This window comes from Podarcis raffonei, chromosome 8 (genome assembly GCF_027172205.1).
Source record: "Podarcis raffonei isolate rPodRaf1 chromosome 8, rPodRaf1.pri, whole genome shotgun sequence".
In the NCBI taxonomy this organism is placed as follows: Eukaryota; Metazoa; Chordata; class Lepidosauria; order Squamata; family Lacertidae; genus Podarcis; species Podarcis raffonei.
The window spans coordinates 83304558-83329581 of NC_070609.1; the positions used below are offsets into that span (position 1 = coordinate 83304558).

Here is a 25024-nt window from a genome sequence, read left to right on the forward strand (position 1 = left end):
ATTTGTGCGATGATCCTTCCGAGCTGCCCTAACCATCTGCCTGAATCTAAGAGAACGAGGGAGGTGGGGGCGTATTTATTTGACCTGTACTAGGTGCGACCCCCAAAGCGTCCAGGGAGACCGCTTGCCGTAGTTTTTTAGCACCTCCACAGGGGTGTGTGTGTGTGTGTGTGTGTGTGCGCGCACACACACACATACATGCATGTACAATTTGTTTGCATCTCATTCTTTTGTTCATCTTTCTATGTACTGATAACATTTTATTGTTTATGATTTCTGTATTTATTGGACATGTGTTAGTGGATTCATATGACAATGATGTCAGCAATACTGAGATGATCCCAAGTATTATTTTCAGAACCTAGCATTAAATGTCTCAATGTCCAGTATTGCTGGTGGCTCTGAGCTGTAATTTGTTGTCATTGTTGCATAGAAATAATGTTTCAACTCTCCCAATTTGAAGCTAATGTGAATTGCTAATATCAAACATGTCCTGCTCCCTTTTATTCCTGAATATTTAAACATTCCCCTGCCCTTAAGAACAAAGCAACATGTGATTTTAAGCCAAGAGCTGAAGTCCCATCTTACATCTCTCTTTCTTCCCCCTTTTTTCCTCAGGGAGAATAAGTACATTCCACCTGGACAGCGGAATAGAGATGTTCTTTCCTGGGGAACTGGAAGGCAGAATTCACCAAGGATGGGCCAGTCCAGTTCAGGCCCACCAATTTCAAGATCTGGGTCTCACTCATCGGACTACAGTTCTAACTCTGGAGCAGACCAAAGAGTAGTTAATGGAGGCAAGTGTTCATCATGACTGAAATAAGAAAGCTTTTCTAGAGAGAGCTCTCCATCGCTGGATCCCTGGGGTAGTAGCCCTTTGAAATAATGTCTCCTGTTGCATCCCACCACTAAAACAGAAAGAAACTAAAGCTGTGTCCATGGATATATAGTGAATTCCCTTTTGAAAACATCAAGCGAGTCCCTGTTGCATTAGAAAGGGCAGTTCTCTGACTCCCTTCATTGCTGTAGTCCCAGTGTGGTTAGTAGGTCTGCATCGGCTGAACTAGCCAACAAATGCTTCTGTTTAGTTTTCACTAAGTGTTGAAATGGAGATGGATCTGGTGGATGGGAAGAAAGGCAATCCAGCAGTCCTCTCTCTGGTTTGGCTCCATAGGAACACTTCACACCAAGCACACTTGCTACCAGATTCTGCTTACAAATACCTTGGCAATACCAGCAACCAGTTACTTTATGCATACATCAGTAACAGCTGCAGCTTTTTTGCGTTCTTAAAATTTAACTTCCAAAATTGGCATAAAGTAATCAAAGTACATAGTCCAGTTAAAAACAAAACTGTAATTCATTTTTGTGTTTGTTGTAAGCTGCCCTAGGGGTCTTTGGCGCCATGTATATTTTTCGCTAAAGAAATACAGCGCGTTTTTCTTAAGTGTGGGGGTTGGGGGAAGAAAAGGCCTGGACTGTACATTGATTTCAGGTAAGTGGCATTAACAAGACTTTGAACTGCATCTGGTAAAAAAGCAAATGATAGCTGTGTGGTACCTGCAAGATAAAATGAGGCTGAAGCCCACCAAGCACTCCTCCTGCTGCTGCTGCTCCTCCTCTTTTTTTACATTGGGGGTCCCATGAAAGGCCCCTGTTCAGATGAGCAATTAAGTCCATGCGTTGGACTTGTGTCTTTCTGTTGCTTCCTAAATATTCCATGGAAGATCATCAAAGGCCTTGTGTTTTTGAAGTGCAGCAGGTTTGAATTTGGAAACAGCGCCCTCTAGAGGAACCTCCTGCTGTAGCCCCGGGGCAGAGATCTATGTGGATCTATTGTGGCCCAATTTCCTCTTTCACAAAAATTCTGAATGACTTCATTATTGAAAGGGCACAATAGAAGTAAATGTCAGCAGCTAAACACAGCTCTCTTTGTAACGTGATTTCTGTAGTTTTCACATGTCTTAGCGTTTGAAAGTGGTACATCCAGCGGTCAGTGTGCTTCACCCGCTTAATGAAATTCCCTGGAAGCCTCTTGTAGCTCCATTTCTGAAAAGCTGCTGTGCCAAGTGATGCATTCAGTGCATTCCTTTTACCCTGGGCAAGTTGACGCAGGCATGTTTTCCTTGATACATGGGAGATTAGCTACACATTTAGGTTTTCCTCACCGCTCATGGAACCATGCACAGCTATCCGTGATTAAGCACAAGCCATATAAGTGTGATATGCAAATAGTCTTAACTGATTTACACGCCATTGTCTTTTCCATGGTAGTGTTCATAGATCCTGAATTTAACCCATTGGGGGGAAACACTGGTTGGTGATTGCAGACTGATCTGTCCTGGATTGAGGGTGGAATAACTGCAGATTTATTTTGATTTTGTACGAACCTGTAGAAATCCCCAATGGGTTAAAAAAAAAGGTATGAGAAATCATTTTTGTCATTTTTACTTTCCCCTCCCTCTGTTTCCCCCCCCCCCATAATTTTATTTTCTTTAGTTTTTATACTTTCCTTCATATCATTTGTTCTGTCAGGTGTTCCCTGGCCATCGCCTTGCCCATCTCCTTCCTCTCGCCCACCTTCTCGCTACCAGTCAGGTCCCAACTCTCTTCCACCTCGGGCAGCCACCCCTACAAGGCCGCCCTCCAGGCCCCCTTCGCGGCCCTCCAGGCCCCCGTCTCACCCCTCTGCTCATGGCTCTCCAGCTCCTGCCTCTACTATGCCTAAACGCATGTCTTCAGAAGGTACAAAGACCACAGTTTTGTTTGTTCATGAATTTTCGTTTGTCTTTGTGTTCTCCCTTTCCTCTTGAGAGTTACAGTTAAAAGAATTGTTCTCTTCATTACTAAACCTTTTATTTGTGCACTTCAAAAAAAAGTTTTTGTTTTGTTTCTGTTAACCTTTTTTTTTTGTTTAAAAAAGGGAATTTCACAGAAAACCAAACCATTAAAGGGATGGCCTTTTCCTGAAAGTGAGAAATTCGGCTTCCTAGCGCTACTTGAGTGCATTGCAGAGCACATGTGGATGTATCATCTGCAGTCACTTAGCCATGGTTGCAGGATCACACCGTCGCCCCTACCGGTCACTGGCCGTAACCATGGTTAAAGGTTATTTCTCCATTGCCGTTAACTGTGTTCAGTGCTAGCTATGTTTTGTTTGAATTCAGATGCTTAGTTAAAAACAAACTGGTTAGCATTAGCCATGGTTAAGATGAATGTCACCTTCAGCCTTTATTAAGGCCAGTCCGGAGAATTGCTGTGCTAGATGGGAAGATCAGGTGGAGAGACAGGTATATGAACCTGAGACCCATTCCTGATCCCATAACCTAGTTAAGGAGCTGAGAGGGCTGCATCTACATATTTCCTGAAGTGGCTGGTGATGGAGGGTTTTGCTCAGAATGATGCTTTATGACATAAATCTGTTAAAAATGCCTGATTCACATTGTGCCCACTGCAGAATCCTCCTTACTGGCAATTGCGGTGAGGGAGACTGGTTAGAAGTGGATGGAAATTAATTGTGTATTTAAATTCAGTTTGAGTTCCTCTTGACTTTCCTGAAACTGTTCAGTGGAATTGAATAATTTTAATTCTGTCTTGAGAGGATGAGACTTGTTCTGCAATAAGAAATCATAGATTGAACCTATTCTCGGCTGCAGCTAATTTCCATACTTTAATTGCATTCAACTCATATACTATCTAGGAATTTTGAAGATGCTGAACCATTTGCAGGGGGCACGCTGACTTGTTTCTCAAATTCTGAGGCAATTCTTTGAAATGTCTCTGTGATATGCAGGGACATAGAAATGATGAGAGCTGAAAAACTATTAAATGTGGGCTGCTTAATTTGCTGTTAACTTTTCTAAGTTCTCTGCTGCCAGGAGGGCTAGAGCATTCAAAGTGGTCAGGTTTGGGTTTTCTTAGCAAGAGTTAACTGATGAAATCCACTTGAATTCTCTCTGCTGTGCTTTTGCACACCTCCTATTTTTGTTTTATGGGGCATGTGAATATAGGGGACATGTCCAGTGGATTGTGTCCTAACCTAGCATCTGTCTGGCTTCATATTTTTTCCTCCCCAGTTTTGTCATGAACTATATTGAGAGGAGTGCTGATTTTTAAATGTCCTGACACCTTGTATGATGATGGCAGCCCAGGGATGGGGAACCTTTGTGCCTCCAGATGTTTTGGAGTACAACCTCCCATCAGCCCCAGCCAGCATGGTTAGGGATGATGGAATCTGTAGGGTCTAAGGTTCCCCATCCCTTATGTAGCAAAAATTAATAGAATTTGGGGGTGAAAATGGAGATTTCATGTTGTGTTCATAGTTTAGGGTGTCTTTTCATGCTTTCTTCAGGACCTCCACGGATGTCTCCAAAGGCACAGCGGCACCCTCGAGGCCACAGAGTCTCTACTGGGAGGGGCACAATTTCAAGTGGCTTAGAATTTGTCTCTCACCCCGTGCCAGGAGAAGCCACCACAGCTTCATCGGCCCGAGGCAGCCCTTCAGGTGGGACATGGTCATCGGTGGTCAGCGGTGGTAAGTCAAGCTCAGCTTCCTACAGAAAGTCCTGTTTGGGGATTTTACAGTTAAAAGAATCCTGTTTCTTAAGCCAGACATTTGAGAACCCAACAGGCTTGCTGCTGCTGATGGTTGGCGAATCCTGATTCTTTATTTTGCCTGGCTAGAAACCAAATGTTACAACTGAGGCTGGTAAAACTGGATTGTCATGGAAAGCAGCAGATGTGCTGTTTCTTCCTTCCACTTTGATAGACTGTTTTTATCAGTTGATTACATTCCTTTCCAGAGACAGGCTGGTAGGTCAGTTGATTGGAGCTCTCAGCCTTTATTAGGTGATTTGACTTTTCTTTCCCCCCCAGTCTCCTCTGTGTGTTCATCATCCTCTGGAGTGATGATCAGGTTGTGCTCCTGTGAGCCTCAGTATTCTTAGGCCTAGACCCCATTCCTGGTTGCCCACTTTCCTTCTTTCTGTCCTGTTTTGAGGGTGACTCAGAAGACACTGAAAGCCACAGCGAGAAACTTGGTGGACTTTCACAGGGCAGCGAGTTTAGGATTGTGCCGCAGATCAGTTTCTGGGACGACAAGCAGAAATTGGTTCTTACCATGAATTTCTGTTTGAAGAGTGGACTGGGTCATTAGGCGATGGAAGCTGTTTCTCAGATTCTTTTCCATGTTAGTGAGGGCTGGTAATAGGAAGCGATCTGACTCTGCTTAAAGTCTCCCTTGACAAACCTTTGCTTCAGTGCAATCAATTATCAAGCATTGTTTCACAGTAGAAGGATTCTTAGTACTGTATTCTACAAGAATCATTTAAAAGAAGCACTTACTGCTTGGGGGAGAGAAGCAACATCACAGAAATCTGGGGACTTTCCTAGGAAGGGAGAAAGGGTTTTGGTGACAATTTTATCAGCTCAGTGTAAGCCTGGCATTAGGTTTCACTCCTTTTAGTACAAAACAGCTGTGCAGTGTTTCAACAGGGTCTCTTTTATTTTGTTTCTAGTCCCTAGGTTGTCCCCTAAAGCACACAGACCCCGGTCTCCAAGGCAGAGCAGCGTCGGCAGTGTGCCTTCTGGGCCAGCTCTGTCTTCTCCTCAAGCTGGCTCTACTCCAGCAGAGCCTGTAGCTGCACCTGTTCTAGCTGCATCTCCTACCCCAGCCAGCCCTGCGTCCATTAGAGCAGGTACACCATCAGTTGAAGGTAAGAAGCCCTTTTATCTCCCCCTCTTCTGAGCCTGAGCAGAAATGCAAAGACATATGATGATCTAAAAATTGCTTCTGTGTTTTAAGTGGTTGGAGAGCAGTTCTCACACACGTTTATTTTTATGCATTAGGTTTGCTAATCATATGCAGTCAATTTTCTCTCTGTGTGGGAATCTTTATACTGGCGGCTCCAGGCAACTACATAATTTTCTGAATGGCTGTTGAAAATTACAAAAATGAGTAGGAAAAGGTTGCGCTCTGTTTCTCCTAAGACATCCTGCTGACTTTCTTTCAACTCAGCCGATTAGGGCAGCCTTCCCCAGCATGGTGCCCTTCAGCTATTCTAGAATTAAAAGGTAAAGGTAAAGGGACCCCTGACCATTAGGTTCAGTTGTGGCCGACTCTGGGGTTGCGGCGCTCATCTCGCTTTATTGGTCGAGGGAGCCGGCGTACAGCTTCCGGGTCATGTGGCCAGCATGACTAAGCTGCTTCTGGCGAACCAGAGCAGCGCACGGAAATGCCGTTTACCTTCCCGCCGGAGCGGTACCTATTTATCTACTTGCACTTTGACGTGCTTTTGAACTGCTAGGTTGGCAGGAGCAGGGACCGGGCAACAGGAGCTCACCCTGTCGCGGGGATTCGAACCGCCAACCTTCTAATCGGCAAGTCCTAGGCTCTGTGGTTTAACCCACAGCGCCACCCGCGTTCTAGAATTAAACTTCCACAAATCCCATCTGGTATGTCTCTGCCATCTGGGGCTTATGGGAGTTGAAGTCCAAAACAACTGGAGGGCACCAGGTTGAGAAAGGCTGGATGAGGGTTTCATACAGTAAAACAGTAATACAGTGGTGCCCCGCAAGACGAACGCCTCGCAAGACGAAAAACCCGCTAGACGAAAGGGTTTTCCGTTTTGGAGGTGCTTTGCAAAACGAATTTCCCTATGGGCTTCCTTCGCAAGACGAAAGCCCATAGGGAAATCTCCGGGACAGCAGGGAAGCACAGTGCGTCTTCCCCACTGTCCTCGGACCTCCTCCGAAGGCTGGCGGTGGGGCGGAGAGACCTCCTCCCGCCGCCAGCCTTCGGAAGGCTGTCCTGAAGACTTGCGGTGGGAGGAGGGTTTTCCTTCCCACCGCCAACATTCAGAATGCTGTTCTGAATGTTGGCGGTGGGGAGGAAAAACCCTCCTCCCACCGCAAGCCCCGGGAACAGAGGAGAAGCACTGTGCGTCTTCCCCTCTGTTCCCATACCTGTCCTGAAGGCTTGCGGTGGGGAGAAAAGCCCTTCTCCGCACCGCCAGCCTGGCAAGCGGTCTCCATAGGAACGCATTAATTGATTTTTAGTGCATTCCTATGGGAAACCGTGCTTCGCAAGACGAAAAACTCGCAAGAAGAAAAAACTTGCGGAACGAATTAATTTCGTCTTGCGAGGCACCACTGTATTTAAAAAGTAATATTGCCCTTCCATGTATTATTATTTTGGAAGAAATACATTTAATTTGATTTGCAGAGCTGCTGTTGTCCTTATTGTTGTTTCAAGCCCACCTTTTCCCAAGTCCAGGACTCAAGACTGCCTACATAGACAAAATAAAAAAAGTAAAAACCATAGAAAGACAATCTTAAAATGTAATTAAACACTAATAGAATTAAAATATTTTAAATATTCATTAACAAAAAACTAGAATGAAAAGTGGCTCTTTGAAAGTCTCTCTTTAGTCGTCTTCATTATCATGATTTTATTTGTACGCCACCTTTCCAAAATCAGGATGGCTTACAACATGAAAAGATCTACATAATTACAAACATGGCAAAAGTAGTCATAAACAATAAATAAAACACAGGAGACAGTACACAACCAAACTGAATAATTTCCACATAAATCATATTTAAAATTAAAGATACAAAAATAATATTAATAACAGCAACAATACCCAGTACAAGAGTTTTTCCAGCAACCTCAGCTTTTGTAGCTATTGTCAGTCAGGGCCCTGTTCTCCCAGACTGGATAGAGAGGCCAGCAAGAGAATAAGGAGGTCTTCCACGACTCACAGCCAAGATTATGTTGGTTCCCCAAATAAACAGAGACACAATCAGGATAATACCTTGTATGGGACAAATTGTTTTGGTGCTGAGCTTTGTGAGCTTCCTGGTTGCATAGAAATCTTCAACAACTTGTCCCTCTTTCCTTCCCCACCCATTGCTATCTAGAGTTATTAAGAGTGCTGTGTATGTGAAATCTCAAACAGGACTGATTTTCCTTCCTAGCTAAAGATTCAAGGCTTCAGGACCAGAGGCAGAGTTCTTCTCCTGCTAGCACCAAGGAACCCCTGAAGCCAAGTGAAATGTCTCCCAGCTTTAGCAAACCTGAAAACAAAGGTAGGAGTTTTTGCAGCCAATATAGACAATGGTCGGGGATTAATGGGAGTTGGAGCCCACTACACCTGGAGGCACCTTGTTGGTTTCTCCTGTACTGCAGGCTTAGTTACATTGCTGTTTGGATTGTTGTAGAGATTTGGGAAACACAACATGGCATGCAGCCCTCAAATATATCTCTGCACACAATGAAAAAGGAGTTCTGTAAACTAAGATCACTCCAGTTTCTCTGCTGCTCCAGCTGCTTGATTCCCACCCCACAACCTCCTGGGTTGTAACTGGATTGCAATTTCCGCGGAACTCTTTGGGGGCGTTTTCTTTTCTTTCCCCTCCCCCCCCCCGAGCTGAGACAGCATTTCAGATTTGGGTCACTCTATTGGGACTTCCTTTAGATAGTTTCAATTGGCCCAAATATATGCTGGATCCATGTCATCCATGTTTATAACCCAGTAAAGTGATATACCTTGGTTTACAACCATAATCCATTCCAGAGGTCCGGTTGTAAACCAAAACAGGTTGTAACCCAGGGCGTGCTTTCGCCATTGGGCCCCCCCCCCCCGCCCAAAAAGGGTTGTAATCCAAAAAAAAAAAAAAAAAGGACCCACACTTCTGGGTTTGACATGGTTGTAATTGAAAATGGTTGTAATCCAAAACGGTTGCAAACCAAGGTACCACTGTATATGCGTATATTCTCTTAACAGGTGTGTCTCCAGCTGTCCTAGAACATAGAAAACAGATCGATGATTTAAAGAAGTTCAAGAATGATTTTAGGGTAAGTGCTTTTGCTATTAACGACAGCTGTCTGAATAGACAAGGCAGTACCAGATCAAACTACATGCAGGTAGGAACGGTGGCTTCAGGAATAAGCATGTTTGCCCTCTGCCTGGTTCCCTGTAGCTTTGCTTTTCGCAGTGAGGGAACCGCCAGAAGGCTCTCAGAGCTGGACCTCAGTGTCCGGGCAGAACGATGGGGGTGGAGACACTCCTTCAGGTATACTGGGCCGAGGCCATTTAGGGCTTTAAAGGTCAGCACCAACACTTTGAACTGTGCTCAGAAACGTATTTCAGGACTGGTGTTATATGGTCTTGGCGGCCACTCCCAGTCACCAGTCTAGCTGCCACATTCTGGATTAGTTGTAGTTTCCAGGTCACCTACAAAGGTAGCCCCACATAGAGTGCATTGCAGTAGTCCAAGCGGGAGATAACCAGAGCATGCACCACTCTGGCGAGACAGTCTGTGGGCAGGTAGGGTCTCAGCCTGCGTACCAAATCCTTGTCTATTCTTTCCCTCGACTAAAAGAACATTGCCTAGGGCAATGAAGGTCACTATAGAACATTCAAATGGCTGCAAATAAGACACTCCCTAGAGCAACCAGTACAAGTGTGCCTTGCCACCCCTTCATCCAGATATGTACACTTCATGAAATGTTTTACAGGCACCCTCTCTGGGGAGGGAGTTCCACAACTTAAGGGCTTACTTCTCCTGGGCTGCCACCCTCTGAGCTTCTGAGTACGGTGGAAGAAGCAAGAGGACTCCCTCTACTGATATTAGCACCCAATATATTCCTGGGTTTTCTGTACGTCAGTATGTAGGAAATGAAGCACCTTTTATTTCAAGCTGTAAGAAATAATGCTCAAAACTAAAATCAATGTAGACTGTGCCTTCTCTCCAAATACCCTCGGTCAGGAAGTACCTGCTAAAAGTATAATTTTTCTGTTTCCTCCCACCCCCCACCCCTGCACCCTCCAGTTACAACCCAGTTCCGCCCCAGAAGCAGTGGAACAGCTGCTAACCAAAAACAGAGATGGTGAAAAATCCAGAGAGGTTCCTAAGGAGAAGGGTGACGCCAGCTGTAAGGACTCTGTAACTGAAACTGGCAGCAATGCCACCTCGACCAGTGGCAGTAGCAAATCAAACAGCCCCAGTATTTCGCCACCTGGTGGCAGCCTGGAGCAAAAGCGAGGGCCTGAGGTGACCTCGCAAGGAGTGCAGACCTCTGGCCCCGGAGCGAAGCAGGAGAAAGAGGAGAAAGAAGACAAAAGGGACACCACCGAGTGAGTAATTCTGGCTGCAGCAGCTCCTGCACAGATTTGGCACTGCTTTTGTGGAGGGCCCCGTTGTTGAGATGACTCGACCATGCACAGCATTTTCTTCTCGGCTCCTTATTTAGAATTAACGTATTTGTATAAAGTTTTCTACCTCCACTGCTGGAGGCAGTGCTTAGAAAGCCAGTTTCAGGGAATTACAGGGGGCAGAGTGCTGTTGCTCCCCCTGGTCTTGCTTGTGAGTTTCCCACAATAGGCATCTAGTTCACCACTGTGCAAACAGGATACTGGGCTAGATAGGCTTTTGGCCTGATCCTGCTACAGGGCTCTTCTTCATGTTCTTGTGCTCTTCTATTCAGCTTCTGGTGTCAAATTGGAAAATACGCACAGGACTTTTAGGGGTTGTACTATCCAGCGGAAATGCACCACCTGGAGAAAAATGGATGTTGTGCTTTTAAATGTGTTTGATCAGTGACTGGGGAGAGAATACTATTTTCTGTCTTTCTCCCTTGCCAGTCTTTCTCCTCCTACTCTGTGAAACTCATCCAGAATGTCATGCTTTTGTTGGAAGGCTTCTGTTGCGTTTTGAAACAGAAACGAGGCATCAAGTGATGGGCAGTTTTCCTCCACTCCACCAATGGAGGCAGAATCTGTAGAGGCTTCACACTTCCACCAGGCGGGGCAGTTGCCATCTCAATTTTCAGCCTACCTCCACAGAGGGAGCATGGCCGACAGAATCTCTTATGGAATTTAGAAGCTGTGAATTATTTTTTTAAAGATATTCTTTCCTCTTCTTCCTTAGTTGTTGTTGCTTCTTAATGTCTTTACTAAATTTGTATATTGCCTTTCTGCCGATACATTCAAGGTTTCTCACAGTTTTAGACAGCTGCTAACTTGGGACTGTGCAGATTTTGCTGGGCTCCCAGCCAGCATAGCTAATGGTCAGGGGGGATGGGAATTGTCGTAACAATATACGGATGACCACTGGATAGCAACCTTTGGTTTGCAGGCTGTTTATTTCATTTATTAATTTTATTTCATAAGAGTCATATACCACTTGATTGTAAAGAAAAACTTCGAATTTTAATAGACATGATCCAAAAGGGAACATGGAGAGAAATTAGCAAATTCAGGTCCCGCAAGAGGTGTGTTTGTGTGAAAGAGAGAGAGAGAGGGAGAGACTGACTTCTGGGATGGGAGGAGCCAAATAGTAATTGGCCTCATCTGAGCCAAAGGAGGTTAGGGATTTTGGTCCCCCCCCCCCCCGGATATTATTTTTGACCCGGAGCCTCTAATACCTTCGTGCAGCAAGAGCTGCAGCTCAGGATCCAGGACTTGTCAGCAGAGCTCTCTGGGTGGCAGCTGGGCCTTCTCACCCTCTGCAACAGGCTTCTGGGCCTTCTCAATGAGGGTAGGTGCATTTTTAAACTAGCAACAGCTGCTCCTAGAGCTGCTGCTGGCAGGAGGATGACTTCGCAACAGCTTATCTATGGCCTCTATTGCCACAAGCAGACCTTCCAGTTTTGATTGCTGCAAGGAGACCTTGTGCCTTCTCAGTGGTTCTGTTCTGGCTGCAACCTGTCCGTTCTAGTAGCTAGTAGAAGACCTTGAGCCTGCAAAGAGCTGCAAGCAGCCCAGCTATAACACTGACTGCTGATAAGCTTTGGTTGCAGGCCCCCAAGTACTTTTTTTGCACTTGGGCAAAAAAAATGAGAGGCACAAATACAAGATGGGTGACACCTGGCTTGAGAGCAGTACATGTGAAAAGGATCTAGGAGTCTTGGTTGACCACAAACTTGACATGAGCCAACAGTGTGACGCGGCAGCTAAGAAAGCCAATGCAATTCTGGGCTGCATCAATAGGAGTATAGCATCTAGATCAAGGGAAGTAATAGTGCCACTGTATTCTGCTCTGGTCAGACCTCACCTGGAGTACTGTGTCCAGTTCTGGGCACCACAGTTCAAGAAGGACACTGACAAACTGGAACGTGTCCAGAGGAGGGCAACCAAAATGGTCAGAGGCCTGGAAACGATGCCTTATGAGGAACGGCTAAGGGAGCTGGGCATGTTTAGCCTGGAGAAGAGGAGGTTAAGGGATGATATGATATCCATGTTCAAATATATAAAAGGATGTCACATAGAGGAGGGAGAAAGGTTGTTTTCTGCTGCTCCAGAGAAGCGGACACGGAGCAATGGATCCAAACTGCAAGAAAGAAGATTCCACCTAAACATTAGGAAGAACTTCCTGACAGTAAGAGCTGTTCGACAGTGGAATTTGCTGCCAAGGAGTGTGGTGGAGTCTCCTTCTTTGGAGGTCTTTAAGCAGAGGCTTGACAACCATATGTCAGGAGTGCTCTGATGGTGTTTCCTGCTTGGCAGGGGGTTGGACTCGATGGCCCTTGTGGTCTCTTCCAACTCTATGATTCTATGATTCTAAGTATGTGTCAAGACATCATGCTAAGAGTTCTTACTATGTTGTTGATCTGCAGCTGCCCCTCCCCCAGTGGTCTAGTTCAGGGATGACTAACACATTGCCTTCCAGATGTTGTTGACTCCACCTCCCATCATCCCCAGCTAGCATGGACGATAGTTAGAGATGATGGGGGTTAATAGTCCAGCGATATCTAGAGGGCGCCAAAGGTTAGCCTCCCCTGCTGCAGCCCTTCAGTCTCAGAAAAAAGGAACAGCCCACGGTCAAGGAAATAGCAGTGTTGGAGTGTTTTCTAGTTAAAACCTTGCAATGAACGTCTTTTTCCTGTCCTTACTTTCCTCTTTGGTGGCAGCTCCCCCTTCAATAGAACATGTTACATTTTGATAGATTTTTAGTTGTGCATCCTCAGCAATAGAACGTCCTACACACAGAGGACAGCTCCCTGCCACTCACGGCCAATGCACATGGCGCAGGTTTGAAGCCTCTACAAGTCTTCCTCCACTAGTTGATGTGAGGAGTCAACCATCCCTGGATATTCAGCTCTTATCTGAGAGAAATGAACTATCATGGTGGGAAGTCCAATCTGACACGCGTCTTTCTTGTGTTTCCCCCCACCCTTCCATAGACAAGTTAGAAAATCAACACTGAACCCTAACGCAAAGGAGTTCAACCCTCGATCATTTGCTCAGGTGAGTCTTAAGAGGCATCGCTGTCCTCATTCTCTGCTTATCCGAAGCTGCATTTCTTTATGTGCCACCCATTAGAAGCAGTCACTGCATAGTTTGTTTTCCTGCTTTAACCAGCCGTAACAAGAGCTTGCTGGGGAAAGTCCACGGGGCATGTTGATGCACGCTTGATCAAACTGTTCAGTGCCTACTTACAGCTCAGCTATTCCGTTTTTCCTTCATGTTTTTGGCAGCCCAAGCCTTCCACCACACCAACGTCACCCCGTCCGCAGGCCCAGCCCAGCCCTTCCATGGTGGGCCATCAGCAGCCCACTCCGGTGTACACCCAGTCTGTTTGTTTCGCACCAAATATGATGTACCCTGTTCCTGTGAGTCCAGGTGTTCAGGTAAAGCGGCAAAGGCTTTAATGCGACAAGCTTATACGTGCTGCATTGAGTGTGGATAACAACTTGTCACTGCTTTGGAGTGTGAAAGGCAGAACAGGGCATGAAGCATGTGAGAGTCCTTTGTGTTTACATATGGGAGATGGTGTGTGTGTGTGGATCGGTAAGGAAAAGATTAATAAGCCCCTCTCCCATACAAACGCCCCCCCCCCCCGATTAATGTTACCTGCTCAAATTTGGACTTGGATACCTTTGATTGCCAAAGCAATGTGCATTTCCACCTTCTGAAAAGAGACAGGGCCACTTTGTTTTCAGCACTACACAGTACCCTTTCTTGGCACTTAAAAATATTGAGTACCGCTACTAGCTTGAAAAGGGATGCGGGTGGCGCTGTGGGTTAAACCACAGAGCCTAGGACTTGCTGATCAGAAGGGCGGCGGTTCAAATCCCTGCGACGGGGTGAGCTCCCGTTGCTCAGTCCCTGCTCCTGCCAACCTAGCAGTTTGAAAGCATGTCAAAGTGCAAGTATATGTACCGCTCCGGTGGGAAGGTAAACGGCGTTTCTGTGCGCTGCTCTGGTTCGCCAGAAGCGGCTTAGTCATGCTGGCCACATGACCCGGAAGCTGTACGCCGGCTCCTTCGGTCAATAAAGCGAGATGAGCGCCGCAACCCTAGAGTTGGTCATGACTGGACCTAATGGCCTACTCATTGTCTTGAAAGAAGATCCCATCGGATCAGTAACTTTGTATTTGCAGAACTCATGTGACTGAGAGCATTTGTCCTTGTGTACTCTATTTGTGAAATGTATACTCTCCCAAGAGGAGATCCTTGTTGGAGGGACTGGCCAACTATTTAGTTAGCCAACTGTTCTTACCCTTCTGTACAACTGAGAGAAGAGTATTTGCTGTGGCCACAAGAAAATTATTACAACAAATGTCAGAAACGATGAGTGTATATGATAAGATGTGCATTTTAAGCATATTGATTCCCTGTACATACCTTTGTTTGTTTATTTGCTTTTACTTTGGGTCCAGTTTTATCTGATACAGTGGTGCCTCGCAAGACGAAATTAATTCGTTCCACAAGTTTTTTCTTCTTGTGAGTTTTTCGTCTTGCGAAGCACGGTTTCCCATAGGAATGCATTGAAAATCAATCAATGCGTTCCTATGGAGACCGTCCGGGGACAGAGGGGAAGCGCCGCGCGCCTTCCCCTCTGTCCTCGGACCTGTTTTAAAGCAAGGGGCAGCGGGGAGAAGATTGCTTCTCCCTGTTGCCTGTCCCGCAATCTCCGGGGACAGAGGGGAAGGCGCGCGCGCCTTCCCCTCTGTCCCCTCTTTTGAAGCAAGGGGCAGCAACGGGGAGAAGATCGCTTCTCCCCGTTGCTGCCCCTTGGTTCAAAAGGGGTCCGGGGAGAGAGGGGAAGGCGCGCACGCCTTCCCCTCTGTCCCCGGAGATTGCGGGGCTGGCAACGGGGAGGAGCGATCTTCTCCCTGCCGCCCCTTGCTTCAAAAGAGGTCCGGGGACAGCGGGGAAGACGCGCTGCGCTTCCCCGCTATCCCCGGAGCTTGCGGGGCAAGCTTCATTTTGCGAAGCAAGCCCATAGGGAAATGCGTCTTGCGAAGCGGCTAAGAAAACGAAAAACTCCTTCGTCTAGCGAGTTTTTCGTCTTCCGAGGCGTTCGTCTTGCGGGGTACCACTGTACTTGATTTTGTCCATGACCTGCAATGATGATGAAATCTTCTAATAGCCTAATTGATTAAACAGTGTTTTTCACTTTACTAATAAGAGACCAGAGTTCAAAGAACTTTTAGTTCATCTCAGTAGAATGCATTGTGCTCTTTCTGGCTGCCACAGCATTCCAAAATTATCTCTAGTGGTGCCAATTTGTCTTCAGTGGTTGGTATATGGGGATCACTTTAAAGTAAGGCATTTATTTTTAGTTACGTTTCTAACAAGTATTTTGATCCCGTTCCCTCCCACCCAAGCTATTTTCACCTGCCTCTTGACTTCAACCAAGCTTGTACATCGTGGCACTGTTAATGTTCTTACAAGCCTGGTTCAGATATAAAAGTAGCTGCCTAAAGAGAATGACCATGGTGCTGATGCTTTCCCTCCTCCTGTCTCTCTCTCACTGAAATGGAACAATTCAAGGTTTTGTTACACCATAGTTTCTGGTTAACACTGGAGCATGGAAATTGTAGATAAAACTCTTGACTACAAACCATCTAAATCAAGCCTGAGGGAAGCTATATTAGCATTCAAGGCAAATGTGATGTGCTCCTGTTCAAGATAAGTTCAATCCTCCCACTCAGGTGGTTCCCCCTCCTCCCTTCCCCCAACAGTTAACACCTCCACTTAGCTTTTTTGTGTGTGCAACTTTTGGGTTCCCCCAATACTTCCCTCTTATCTGCTGGTGGTGCTGTTTGGGCTACATAAGGAATGGTGACAGTCAAGAGGTGTTGATGCTGCTGCTGCTGCAGATAGCCATGGTTGGTTCCTAAAACTAACCTTTGGAGAGTTCCACCCCAGGATCCTCTGAGCATTGCAAGGAATCCTTTGTGGGCACCTCTTGGGTTGGGTGGTGAGGTTCAACACAAGACAATAAGCAGACCGTAGCACCTATAATCAAACATTTGTTGGTAATAGTGTGAGGTGCATATCTGCTGGGAACCCAGTGGGGAGCAGACCGCCACGCATGACGTGCACCCAGAGAGGAGAAATATACAGTGGTGCCCCGCAAGACGAACACCTCGCAAAACGAAAAACTCGCAAGACGAAAGAGTTTTCCGTTTTGGAGGTGCTTCGCAAAACGAATTTCCCTATGGGCTTGCTTCGCAAGAAGAAAGCCCATAGGGAAATCTCCACCGGCCTTCAGAAGAGGTCCTGGACCTCTTCTGAAGGCCGGCGGGGGGCAAAAGTCTTTGCTCCCCCCGCCTGCCTTCCCGGGACAGCGGAGACTTCTCCGCTGTCCCGGGGCGATCTGAAAATGCTGGCCGGTGGCAGCGAACGCTGCGCTGCCGCCCGCCAGCATTTTCAGATCGCCCCGGGACAGCGGAGAAGTCCTTGCTCCCCCCCCCCCCAGCCTTCAGAAGAGGTCGGGGGACAGACTGTCCCCGGACCTGGTCTGAAGGCGGTTTCCCTAGGAACGCATTGATTGATTTTCAATGCATTCCTATGGGAAACCGTGCTTCGCAAGACGAAAAACTCGCAAGAAGAAAAAACTTGCGGAACGAATTAATTTCGTCTTGCGAGGCACCACTGTATATATGATGCGTGGTGTGCGCGCGTGTCTTCCTCTAATTGTCAGCCATGTTATTTTTCAGCCTTTGTACCCCATTCCCATGACGCCTATGCCAGTCAACCAGGCCAAGACCTATAGAGCAGGTAAAGGTGAGAATAATACAGTATTGCATGCTCTTGTACGTAGCTTGCATGTAGAATAACTGACATGCCTTGCTCATTGTTCTGTTACACTTACTTTGCTTATGAATTAGCAACCCACCTTTCTGTGCAACCCCCTTACCAAGCCTCCTCTTCCCCCTCTTCCTCTTCCTCCTCCTCATGTGTCCTCTTGTTTATTGGATTTTGCAGCACTGAGCAGGCAAAGTTTATAGCGGCATAGGACCTAGTGCATGGGTAGGCAAACTAAGGCCCGGGGAGCCGGATCTGGCCCAGTCACCTTCTAAATCCGGCCCACGTACAGTCCGGGAAACAGCGTGTTTTTACATGAGTAGAATGTGTCCTTTTATTTAAAATGCATCTCTGGGTTATTTGTGGTGCATAGGAATTCGTTCATCCCCCCCCAAAAAAAATATATAGTGCGGCCCCCCACAAGGTCTGTGGGACAGTGGACCGGCCCCCTGCTGAAAAAGTTTGCTGACCCCTGGCTTAGTGTCTTGGCTCCAGTTCTAAATCCTTGAATGGATGCTTTTAAGCGTACTTAAGGCTGAAAGATCCTATCCACACTTTCCTAGAAGTGCACCCTGCTGAACACAGTGCACAACTTACCCCTCAGTAACATGCATACGAAGGTACTGAAAGAGTGTTTGATTAGCTCCTGTACCTTATGATGAGCAGAAGCAACATATTGACTTTCCACGCCAGAGGCTTGTTTCTTCTGTTCGGCTTTTAGCTGAAGGAAGCTTTTATGCATACAGTTGGGCACAAAGCTACTGATTCTGAAAGCTCCTCCCTGACATCAGAGTGCTGTGTTTTAACAGGATTTTACTGTTGTTATGGGTTCTGTTGGTCTTAGGGAGAAAAAATGTAATCGTAGAAAAAATAATAATTATGCCATTCTTCTGTATGGGAGGAATGTGAATCTTGTATGGGTTGTCTCTGCCCATCTCTCCACAGGCAGGAAGTTAAATCTTTTAAAAGTAAAACATTTTTGTTGCACCAGAGCAGTGTTCCAGTATATATCGGCTAATGCTTGGATAGTCTTTCTGTGATGCCTTCTTTCTGCCCAGCCTACTCTGAGCTGACCTCTCTCTCTCCTGTCACCTTAAAGCCTGCTCACAGGGTGAGATTCTTGAACCCTACCAGCAGCTGATTCCTCATCTTCATTTGGCTTCCTTGTGGTTGCCATTGTACCTAGCAGTACGCAGAAATGTTGGCACAGGTTTATTTTAGTGCTTTCGTAATGTGCCCTTTTGACCAAACTGCGGGAGGTAGTGGAGGACAGAGGTGCCTGGCGTGCTCTGGTCCATGGGGTCACGAAGAGTCGGACACGACTAAACGACTAAACAACAACAACAATGTGGCCTTTCCCCTTCTTTTGCAGTATCAAATATGCCCCAGCAGCGGCAAGACCAGCACCATCAAAACACCATGATGCACCCTGCCTCTGCTGCTGGGGCTCCTATTGTTGCTACGCCACCGGCTTATTCAACGCAGTACGTCGCCTACAGCCCCCAGCAGTTCTCCAACCAACCTCTCGTTCAACATGTGCCGCATTACCAGTCTCAGGTATGCCTTCAGCTGAGCTCTTTGCAGCTTGAATGGTGGGATTAGAATGTGTATTTTGCCACGCTGCATAAGTGGTGATGCAGTGCTTGCATAGCACTTCAAAAAGAGCCACGTACTGCCTATGGTGATACATCCATGGCCATTGTCACATGATGCCCTGTGTGCATGTTTGAGGGGGGGGGTGTGCAGGCCACCTTCCATGCAGACAGGATTGACAGCTGAGTGATGGAGCAGACTCAAGAGACCTGGATGTTTACTGCAGTCTTACCTAGATCTATTGGCACGTGAAAGCTTTAGGTTATCCAATGGCATAATTTCACCTGAGTGCTGTAGTGTTAAGAGGCCTGTGTGCCATAATAGGAGGGGTTGGGAAAACTGCCACAGAGGAGAACGATGGTGGATCCTTCCTCTAAATCCAGCCAAGTCTGCTAGTATAACTGGGCATCTCTGACTAACTTGAAGAAAGGCATTTTGTACCTGTGAAAGTACCTGCAGGGACTTACTCCTTCCTCATTCTCTTTCTCATGCTTAATGCAGCACCCCCACGTCTATAGTCCTGTAATACAGGGCAATGCCCGGATGATGGCACCACCGGCACACCCGCAGCCCGGCTTAGTTTCTTCCACCGCTACGCAGTACGGTGCGCACGAGCAGACCCACACGATGTATGGTAGGACACTTTTTAATGAGTTCTCTTTTGAAACTTTGAAGGATCTCGTTTTTAGTGGCTTGCCGAGAGAACTGGAACGCTCTGTGTTTTGAAATTGACTGAAACCCGTTTGGATACCGGTATAGTAAAGAGAGATTGGGAGAATGAAATGCAATTGTAAAGCATGAACAGCTGACTTTTCTGTCCCAGATACCTCGTACAAAACAGCATATCACAATTTCTCCATATGCTGCCACCAGCAGCCTTTTAAAGGGCTCTTATTTATCACTGGGGACCGATTCACTTATGTATGTGTCCACTTGCATGTGTGACTGAGCTAGTGTGCATCATTAAGTCCCGCAGAGCAAATATTTGTAGTGCTGCTGTGTCCATTCAAATGTACTACTATTCTGCAGACATGAACCATTTTGTATTGGTAGGGGATTCTTAGCACCTAACTCTGCTCTCAGTGGGCACTCAGAATTTGTGCCAAGGATTTGAGGCATGGCCTCCATTCACACAGGCACTGTTTTGGGTGCAAATTTCCTGTTCTGGGGCAGTGTTTAGGTTATGTGCCTGCAGTGCTCAGTTGATTCCTCAGCGTGAATTGAGATGTGTCTGTCTTTTGCCTCCCCGATACGAGGCCCCTTCTGGCTTGGGGGTATCACCAAGTGTGGGTTTTGCACACTGATGGCTTCCTGTAAACCAAGGATGACTTCCTTGTGGGCTGATGGCATTAAGTGATGCTGAGTGTTAAGAATGCTCATGTTCAATGTGGGATTGTGCCCATTTTGCTGCTTTTGAGTAGGTAACTGAGGTATTTTGGGGATTCAGAGATTATGCTAATATTCTTTGGGGCAGCCACTGAAGGGTTGTGTTGTTATGCTGGACCACACAGGAGGACTCACAGCTTAATTCTTCTGCCCTTTTTTGTTTGGAGGGGGAAAGGGAAAAGTTGAGGAGAAACCTCCACTGCTGTGTCTAGTCAGCCAGGTCACTCAACTAGTCATAGGAACACCAAGGTTGTCCTTGCTTTGCAGTGAATTTATGGGTTCTCCTTTTCGAGGAAAGGACTGTGGCTTAGTGGCCAAGCACCTGCCTTGTATGTAGAAGGTTCCATTCCTGGTAACTGCAGGCAGAGCAGAGCAGAGCAGGGGGGGGGGAACCCTAAGACCATCAAGATCTACCAGTCTCTGTAGACAATAGTAAGCTGGATAAACAGACTCTAAATGTTAATAAAAGTGGGAAGGGCTCCGTAGAACTCTCCAGGCAGCCACTGTGTAGCTATTAAATCTCCAGAATGGGTTCTCCTGTTCTTCCCCTTCATGTGTGAGGCAGGTCTTGAGATTTGTCACCCAAGAGTAACTTGGGGGTTTCAGCTGGCTGCTTTGAAGTGCCATGTTATCATTTCTAACACAGAGACGCCCCTGCTGACCACGGGATGCTGTGAGTGAGCTTTCCCAGGCCCAGCTGACCGGCCTTGCCCTCTAACCTGTTTGCTGCAGCTGACCTGGAAGCAAACTGACCTGTTTGGGCCTTTTGCCTTCATGGACGCATGAGCCCATTGGCCAAGAGATGAATGAGCCCAGGCACACAGCCACTCAGTTTCTCCTTTTTGCATGAGCAAACATACCAAGAAGTCTTCTGCTGAATGTAGTTTCCTATTTCATCCAAACTGGGAAACTCATTTATTTATCTGTCAAACTTTCTACTTGACAGACGATCTCTCAGTGCTTTACATTATACTCAGCTTTGGGATGAAGCCAGCTTCAAATGATGGGTGTTGGAGGCAGAAGGCTCATTCACATCTTGGCTTATTAAACCGAGATACAATCGTCTGAACATGACCACTGTTTCCAGTTTGTCACCTTGCAGCCACTTTTTTTAACCAGGATGAATCCAAATACTTAGTGCTCAGTGGTTTTTGTTAAGAAATTTCCTGATAGTTTTCTTTTAGTATAAGGTGGTGGTCCTTGGAAGCTTAAATCATCAGAAGTGTTAGTGACTGGTTGGATTTTCTTGTCTGGCTTGCACCAATTTAGCTACCTGTAGCAAAGAAAGGAAGTTACTGTAAACCGCTCTGTGATCCTCAGATGAAGGGCAGTATAAATAAACCATCATCATCAAAAGTCCTTGGTTCAAACTTTAGCACAAATGTATTGGTGTTCACTTTTCAATCTCAGCGTCCCTCCGTCTGAAACATAGGTATGACAATACTCTCCTGTCTCACAGGTTTGTTGTAGAGATTACTGAGAGAATGTGTGTGAAATACTGAATAAATGTTAAGTGGAGGTATACTGTTCCCTTTGGCCAGTTCTCTAAAGACATAGCAAAACTGTAATCGGAACGCTGCATTGATTTGTAGCACCTCTAGTGCTCTATGAAACTACATCTAGCAAAGAGAATGAATAGGAATTCATTCTATTAACCTTCATATAAACGTGTGTATATGTCAGCAGTTGCTAATTGCTGAACTTCTGTTAAGATGGAAAGACTTGTTTCAAAAGTCTGGTAAACCAAGATAATGTTTATTCACCAGCTTGATCCTGATTTTGCTTTGTATTTTATCCAGTATTTTTCTGTGCCTTATTCTCTCTCTAAGCTATCTAGTTTCCTGTCTCTGCTAAAAAATAAATAAATAAATTAGTATGCTGAACTAAGCAATAATTGGGGAACTGGGGCTCTGCATCTTGGGGAAATCCAGTTTACTGGGATTGTAACTGGTGTTTTTCTCTCCATTGAAAATCAGTCAAAGCACTTTTAATCCTTATTCTTTATGCTGTGGTTAGTTAATGGAATGTAAAATACTTTAAAATAGTGGACATTTTAAAATTGATGAACACCAGCTGAAGATTGTATGTGTGATTGAATATCTCTTTAACTTTTTTTTTAATTGCAAATTGGTTTGTGCATGAAAACAATGATTGACTTAACCTTTCCAGAAGACTGGAAGTGGTGCTCTCATCTTGTGGCACACGGCTAATTTCCCTTTCTATTTCCCAAATTCAGCATGTCCCAAAATACCCTACAGCAAGGAGACAGGTCCTTCTTTCTACTTTGCCAGTGAGTTGGGGTTTTTGTACTAACTTTGATTTGCACAGTAAACAACTTTGAAAGAATCTGTTGGAGAATAGGCTTGTTGAACAGATGTATTTGCACCAAACCTACTCAGAGTTAGGAAAAGCTTTTCGGTCATTGAGAAACCAATGGACTCATGGGACATGTAAAGGATGAAATTGTCTGAGGAAGATTATCATAACGGAGAAGTTAAGATGACAGCCAGCACTAGGTGAAAAGAGTAAAAATAAGTCCAGTTATGTAGAGACTTGGTTGACGTGTTTATTTCCTCCTTACATTTCCTTGAAACCAACATGGTCTACTGCCCTGTGAAGGAAGGGTTGTCTAGTTTGCAGTGGTCCACAATAAAGGGTACAGAATTGGTTGGTCAGAGATTTGGGAAAGGAAGATTCAGACTTTTAGGGGGTGGGAGAAGAAATCTGAAAGGGCAAGATTGGAATTTACAGGGCAAGAAATTCCCCGAAGAGTTGGATTTGTGACCCCTGGAAGGCCTAACCCATCTATGAACCCTTGCAGACAGAATGCTGAAAGTTTGCTTTAACCACAAGAGCTAGAAAACTTCGAAAAAGCCTGAGGTTGAGCTGAATGAAATTCAGGGTTGGATTTTGCAGGACAGTTGTGGTCACAAAGGCCCCTGGATCTTTTAATCGAAGCGCTGATTCCCTTTTATGTATTTGAGTGAATGCAAAGATCCATTGTGACAGAATGACCTACACAGCCAGAGCTGTCAGCTGGAGAAGGAGGGCGCTCCTCTTTATGGCACAGCAGAAATCAGGAGCTCTGTGTCTTTTGGGTATGGAGTTGTCCCAGGAATCTGCTGCTGACCTGTTCCATTTGGTCAGAGGGCTGTAATGCAACCACATTGGTTTGGTGCACTGAAACTCTTTCAACAAGTCAATTTCCTTTAATAGATCTTCCTTTGCAAAATGGAGCCCGCTGTCTGTCTGTAACATCTGTTTACATTTGCTTCCTCTAATTCAAATGAAGGTCTCTTTTGCCGTCTAATTGTGGTTATGTTTATCTTCAGGCAGTTTTCACACTTAAAGCACTGACTCTTCCCAACATCATCTAAGTGGGTGTTTGATTTGGTTGGCCTTTCCCTCCCCTCCCTGCCTTTCTTCATTTCCTACTGCCTTGACTATCCACCACCCCTCTCCCTTTTAGGATTACAGTTGCAACTTGCAACTTCTACACATTATCCTTCCCTTATCCCAAAGCATTTGCTCTTGTTTCTGTTTCCTCCTTCCTCCTGTTGACATATTGCAGTTTGCAAAGAACTAAGTGCCATCTTACCCTGCTGTTCCCATTTATGGCAGGGGGCAAGGGAACTAATTATGTAGCTTATCTATCCTGTGAAAGGCAGGTGGTGATGTATCTTCCTTTTGCATCTGCTATGGGAGCTGTAAAGGCAGATTTTAAAACTTGGGTGCAGGTTCTGGGTCCCCATCTTGTCTACAGTAAACTTTGGACATGCTTCTCTGAGCTCTGAATGTGACTGCCCTGAGCTAATTCCTCCAGTTCCTGCCAGCAAGATAATCTATTTTGGACTGAAAAGAGATCACCAGCAAGTCCCATTTCTTCTCTGTGGGTTTGAAGAGGAAATGAAGAGTTTTAAGGCAAGGATGGGGAACCTGTGGCCGTCCAGATGTTGCTGGCTACTAGCCATGCTGGCTGGGCCTGATGGGAGTTGAGTCCTGCAACATCTGGAGGGCCCCACAGGTTTCCCTTCCCTGGTCCATGGCCAGACTTGTATGCTAGGGAACCCAAATGCTGCATGAAGTATGAAACACAGTTCTGTGACTGGAGCCAGGTGTGTGTGTGTGTGTGCGCGCGCGTGCGCTTTCCCACCCTGACCCAAATAAATTTGACTTTTGTGACAAGAGCTTAAGGTTAGAGGAAGCCTGGAGCCAAATGGCCATTTTCAGCAGGAGAGGATTGAAAAGCCTCTCAACTCTCACTGAGCCTGGCTTTTCACTTCTACACAGTCCTCATGCACCCTCAAACTTTCCCCCGCAACCATGTAGGTTTTAAAGAATGTGCTCTGCAGGCTGCAAAAGTGATGTTGAGTCGAGTGCAAGTCCCAGGTGGCTGGCATTTGTATTGTTTCTAAATGAAGGAAAGAAAAGCAGCTATTTAAAAGGGAGACGCCCAGAGTTGGGGGAGTCCTATGTGCTGACTCAGCTTGGCATCCGTTCTCAATTTCCTTTCCCCTCTTTTCTTCCTAGTTTCCACTGGTTCCCTTGCTCAGCAGTATGCCCATCCCAGCGCCACCCTGCACCCGCACCCGCCGCACCCACAGCCTTCTGCCACGCCCACAGGGCAGCAGCAGAGTCAACATGGGGGAAACCACCCAGCTCCCAGCCCAGTGCAGGTAAGCGCTACAACTGGCCATCTGTGTGGCAACAGAGAAGCAGGTTCCTGCTCTGCCGTTGTTTGGGCCAGTTGCCTTTGAGACCCTGCATTCATTGCCTGGAGACTGTGCAACCAGAGCTGACTACTCTGGCCAACATGCTGTCATGGTAGGAACCATATCACTAGTTCATTGCACACTGGAGGCTACTATTTTCCACTGGAAAAGAAGCTAGCAACTGGGATTAGCCATCCTGATGGATGCAAGCTTAATGCAAGTCAGAAAGTTTAGGCAGATAGTTACACTTCTTAAACAACTATTTCTTAAAAGGTCCCACGGCACTTGTATT

At 46.1% G+C, this 25024-nt stretch overlaps 1 protein-coding gene across 4 annotated transcripts in view; it reads left to right on the forward strand.

Moving 5' to 3' along the window:
• ATXN2 (ataxin 2) overlaps positions 1 to 25024 on the forward strand; it is a 69044-nt gene that overhangs the window by 38990 nt on the left and 5030 nt on the right. The window contains exons 9-22 of one of the 4 annotated variants that reach the window (XM_053401258.1): positions 619 to 797; positions 2536 to 2745; positions 4352 to 4534; positions 5517 to 5714; positions 7978 to 8088; positions 8787 to 8857; positions 9835 to 10139; positions 13187 to 13250; positions 13481 to 13633; positions 16954 to 17020; positions 18414 to 18598; positions 19136 to 19268; positions 22257 to 22310; positions 24551 to 24696. In XM_053401258.1, coding sequence (XP_053257233.1) covers positions 619 to 797; positions 2536 to 2745; positions 4352 to 4534; positions 5517 to 5714; positions 7978 to 8088; positions 8787 to 8857; positions 9835 to 10139; positions 13187 to 13250; positions 13481 to 13633; positions 16954 to 17020; positions 18414 to 18598; positions 19136 to 19268; positions 22257 to 22310; positions 24551 to 24696 — 2059 coding nt within the window. The remainder of the gene's footprint in view (positions 1 to 618; positions 798 to 2535; positions 2746 to 4351; positions 4535 to 5516; positions 5715 to 7977; positions 8089 to 8786; positions 8858 to 9834; positions 10140 to 13186; positions 13251 to 13480; positions 13634 to 16953; positions 17021 to 18413; positions 18599 to 19135; positions 19269 to 22256; positions 22311 to 24550; positions 24697 to 25024) is intronic. The other 3 variants (XM_053401259.1, XM_053401260.1, XM_053401261.1) reach the window with 3 other exon arrangements.